Raw genomic sequence first — 5,000 nt, forward strand, 5'->3', positions numbered from 1 at the left:
TATATTGCGAATAACAACCTTTTGTAGCTATTTGTGAAATAAGGCTAAGTAACTGAACATGCTAATGGTGAACCTGGGAGTCACGAACGACTTAAGGACAGATAGGCCTGTAGCGTTAGGACATCGATCCCCTCACCATATGCACTCTCTCTCCTATAGTATTTATATATCTTTTTACTCAGATCTTTTTGGTGTCGGCCATGGTGGTGGCTAAAGTGGCAGCAGACACTGGGTACCCGGCTCCTCCCCCGGAGTATGCTCCACACATCCCCATCCTGAAGGACGATAGAACACAGAACAGTTACGGAGAATACACCTTTGACATCCAGTCTGGCAATGGCATCTCGCGACAGGAAGCCGGCAGCCAGAATGACGGCCAGGTCTCCCAGGGAGGTTGGACGTGAGTTTTGCTCATCATTCATCGTTTTATTCATTACTATTTAAGTGTTCATTCTACAGTGAAAGACTTATGTTTGTTTGGGTGCGTGCGTGTATGTGTATGTTCGCTTCACTAACTAGTTACAACTGCTTTGATTCCCACAGATACATATCTCCTGAGGGGGAACAAGTGGACATCGTCTTCGTGGCTGATCATGCAGGATACCAACCCCAGGGAGCAGTACTTCCTGTGGCTCCACCCCTTCCTTACACCCGCACGGGACACGGTCATTAGATACCGCGTAATGTCAGTACCATTCTGGTATTGCCAATACAAAAACAATACCCATTCCCCACCTTCATCTTAGTGTTCCCGCCCGTTTCGCAACCCGCCTTCAGCCCATCCCTGTTACTCCCGTTAACCTCATCTCCGAGAAGGGACAATTACTTTTAGTTCTGTTCCTTGTATTAACAGATGTTCTTTACAGTTTGTTATTGTATGTGCTGGACACATAGATTGTTGTTTTTTATGTATTTTGTGTAAATAAACTGTTTGCAGACGAGGAATCGTTTTATTTGGATATTTTTCTTTTTAATTAAGAAGGTTTGCAGAATGTGATCAGTCTCTTGCGAATAAATAATTTTATTGTAAATGCTAGTTAACTTAATAATCTGTATAGCTTTCTACTGTATAGCTTTTTGCGAAACCCGCCATGGAACACTACTTCTGCATCCATAGTCTAAATCTGAAATTGCAATGAACTTAATTTGAGTTTTGGCTGATGGTTGCTTCGTCAACATTTGACATAAAGTTTCCCCGATATATATATAATGTAATATAATATAATATAATATAATATATATATATATATATATATATATATATATATATATATATTATATATACATATTTAATATAATATAATATATTTACATTATATATATATATATATTTATATATATATATAAATATATATACATAATATATATATACATATATATATATATATATATAATATATATATATATATATATATATATATATATATACATATATATATACATAATATATACATATACATATATATATATATATATATATATATATATATATATATATGTATATATATTATATTATATGTATATATATATATATATATATATATACATATAATATATACATATAATTGTTAGAATAATTAAAGATTATGATAGAATAAGAATGCATATAATTTTATACCTACTGTTTATACCTCAGAAGAATACCTCATGTTTAGTTTAGTTACCCCCGAAATTAATGTTTTCTTTTATATACGCCACCCTACGGCAATATTTACAAAGTGTAATGTAAACAACCCTCTTCTCTCCATGGACTTCTCCCCGAATACACGCATATACGCAGTAGCTGTGTTTCTCTGATCCCCACATCAATTATCTGTACATTGACAAGCCAAACTTCCTTATTTCACGCATAGAAGATGACATCTTCCACCACCTCAACAGGTTATGGGCCCAGAATTAAGGAATTTGATGGTAATGCAGATAATTATGATTTGTGGGAAGAAAAATTCACAGGGGCTCTCCGAGTTCTGAAACTTCATCTTGCTTTTGATATGTATGCAAGCAAACGCCCAAATGATTATGATTTGGAAGAGGCCAAGGAAACAATCTATGCACACTTAACAGGTTGTCTTGACAGAACGTCACTTGGCATGATAAAGCGTGAAGCGAGGGGAGATGGAGTGAAAGCATTGACATTGCTACGAAAACACTACCTAAGAGAAACACAACACAGATTGTTTGCTCTATGGAGATCATTCATAAACAAAAGAATGGATGATGACAGTGTTACAGCATATCTTACGTCTATAGATGAGACAGTAGCTGCTCTCAGGGAAATAGATGAGCACATTTCTGATGGTCTTATAGTAGTACGAACACTGGATGGACTTCCAAAGAAGTACGAAAATTTTGTTGATGTAGCTAGCCAGCGTAATCCTCCATACCAGTACAGTGAATTAAAGATAGCATTGTTAAGTCAAGAGGATCGTCTGAAGGATACTCCTAGCACAGAGAGTATTATGAATGTCAACAACAACAACAGTACAGTGAAACAGAAGAAATGTTTCAAGTGTAGTGAACCAGGCCATTTTGCATCAAAATGCAGCAAAGGAGGTAAGTTCCAGAGAGTGAACAATCCTCAAAATACTAGAAAGTGGTGTAACTTTCATAAATCTAGAACTCACAGTAACAGTGAATGTAGAGTGAAGAATCCTAAGAAGAGTAGTAGTTCAGTAAACTCAGCAAATGACACAAGTGAAGAACAAAATCAAGAGTTTTCTTTTCATGTAACACACTCATCAAGGTTTCATACTGTTAAGGAGACCAACAATGAGCTGTATGATTGTAGAAAACAGAATGTAGCTAACTTAGAAGAAGAAGGCTTCTTAATGATTGACAGTGGCTGCACTTCACATATTGAGAAAACTGAACCAAAGTTTGTGAGATTTCAAGAGTCCTTTGATCCACAAAACCATTACATAGAGCTGGCAGACGGCCAAAGACAACAAGGAACAGTGAAAGGAGTCGGAGATGTGAAAGACTTCATACAGGATCAAAACGGAAACTCACGAAGTATTCTACTAAAAGATGCATTATACATACCAGGATTCAAACAAGATATCATGTCAGTTTGGAAAGCTATCAAGAGTGGACATACTGTTACTTTCTCACCAGAAGGCAGTACTCTAACTACCAAGGATGGCACGATATTCAACATTGTGGAGAAAAACAAGTTGTTCTATCTACGTAGAGGTAAGCCACACACTGGTTCTCAGATGGATAAGTTTAACAAAGTCCATGTAGGGGAAGCCAAGCACACCCTAGAGGAGTGGCATAAAATGCTAGGGCATTGCAATGTGGCTGATGTGCAAAAACTTGAAGCAACTGTTGACGGAATGCATATAACTAGAAAAGATAAGTTCAACTGCACCACATGCACACTAGGTAAGATGACACAGTATAGGAGTAAAGAACCTGACAAAAAGGCCCAACAGCCTTTAGATTTAGTCCACTGTGATGTAGTTGGTCCTGTAAACCCACCAGCACGAGGAGGTTACAGGTACAGCATCTCCTTTATTGATGACTACTCCGGAGCTCTTAGAATTTACCTAATTAAAAGTAAGAGTGATACTGTGACAGCTATGAAAAGATACCTTGCAGAAACGGCACCATATGGGAAAATTAAACGCCTAAGATGTGACCACGGAACAGAGTTTACGAACAAGGAGTTCAGAACACTCTTAACAGAGAACAAGATTAAACAAGAGTTCTCTGCACCCTATTCACCTCATCAGAATGGCACAGTTGAGAGGTCACACAGGTCAATATTTGACATGGCTCGCTGTTTGCTGATTGAGTCGAAATTACCTAAGGATATGTGGAGTTATGCTGTGAAGACTGCCTGTTACATCAGGAATAGGTGCTATAACCCCAGGACTCAAAAGACCCCAGTAGAAATGCTTACTGGAAGACGGCCAAACATAAGCAAAATGAATATCTTTGGAACAAGATGTTTTGCATATGAACAAGAGAGTAAGAAACTAGATCCAAGGAGTAAGGAGGGAGTATTTGTGGGCTATGATGATCAAAGTCCAGCCTACTTGATATACTTTCCTGATACTCAGACTATAAGAAAGGTAAGAATAGTCAAATTTGTGGATAACTCATCTTGCAAGACAGAATCCTCAAGTGCCGAGCAAAGTTTGAGTGACGACTACATTTTGGTGGAGACGAGGCTCCAGCAAAAAACACTTCAAGCGGCCCAAGAAGAGACGCCAGCTGACGCTGATGGGGACAGGAAATGTCCAGCTAAAGACCAAGAAGGAATACCAGTGGATGAAGATACAGAAAGAAGATACCCATCCAGAGAAAGAAAGAAACCCTCGAGGTTAGATGACTATGTTACAGATGATCAGGACGACAGTATCTCCAGCGTGACACATACTAGCTTTATACATCACTGCTATCGAATGTCACATGATCCAATACCAGTCACCTACCAAGAAGCTATAGCATCTCCAGAGAGACATCAGTGGAAGAAAGCCATGGATGAGGAGATTGCTTCACTACAGGACAACAACACCTATGAACTCACAACACTACCCAAGAATCGCACAGCAGTGGGTGGAAGATGGGTGTATCAAGTGAAACCTGGACCTAACGGCAAAGAAAAATTCAAAGCAAGATATGTTGCCAAGGGATATTCACAGGTAAAGGACATCGACTATGAAGAGACTTTTGCGCCAACAGCAAGAATGTCTACACTCCGCACTTTACTGGATGTAGCTGTACAAAAGAGCTTGGTAATACATCAAATGGACATCAAAACAGCTTGTCTGAATGCGGATATTGACCATGAAATATATGTGGAACAACCTGAAGGTTACAAAGAAAAGGATAGTGATGGAAATGTCCTATATTGTAAGCTGAAGAAGTCACTTTATGGTCTGAAACAAAGTGGAAGAATGTGGAACAATCTGATACATTAGTTTTTCTGTTCAGAGGGATTTGAACAATCACTAACTGATCATTGTTTATATCTGAAACATGATGACTATGAA

General features: G+C 38.1%; 1 protein-coding gene across 1 annotated transcript in view; it reads left to right on the top strand.

Annotated features, from left to right (window-relative positions):
• The window catches only part of LOC122245934 (cuticle protein CP14.6), a 1,189-nt gene extending 248 nt beyond the window's left edge, over window positions 1–941 (top strand). The window contains exons 2-3 of the mRNA XM_043004081.2: window positions 183–400; window positions 544–941. Of these exons, the coding sequence (XP_042860015.1) occupies window positions 183–400; window positions 544–673 (348 nt within the window). The 3' untranslated portion in view covers window positions 674–941. The remainder of the gene's footprint in view (window positions 1–182; window positions 401–543) is intronic.
• The last annotated feature ends 4,059 nt before the right edge of the window (window positions 942–5,000 follow it).

The sequence above is a fragment of the Penaeus japonicus genome, unplaced genomic scaffold (assembly GCF_977035675.1).
Source record: "Penaeus japonicus unplaced genomic scaffold, GWHDUDI00000001_assembly GWHDUDI00000001, whole genome shotgun sequence".
Classification (NCBI taxonomy): domain Eukaryota; kingdom Metazoa; phylum Arthropoda; class Malacostraca; order Decapoda; family Penaeidae; genus Penaeus; species Penaeus japonicus.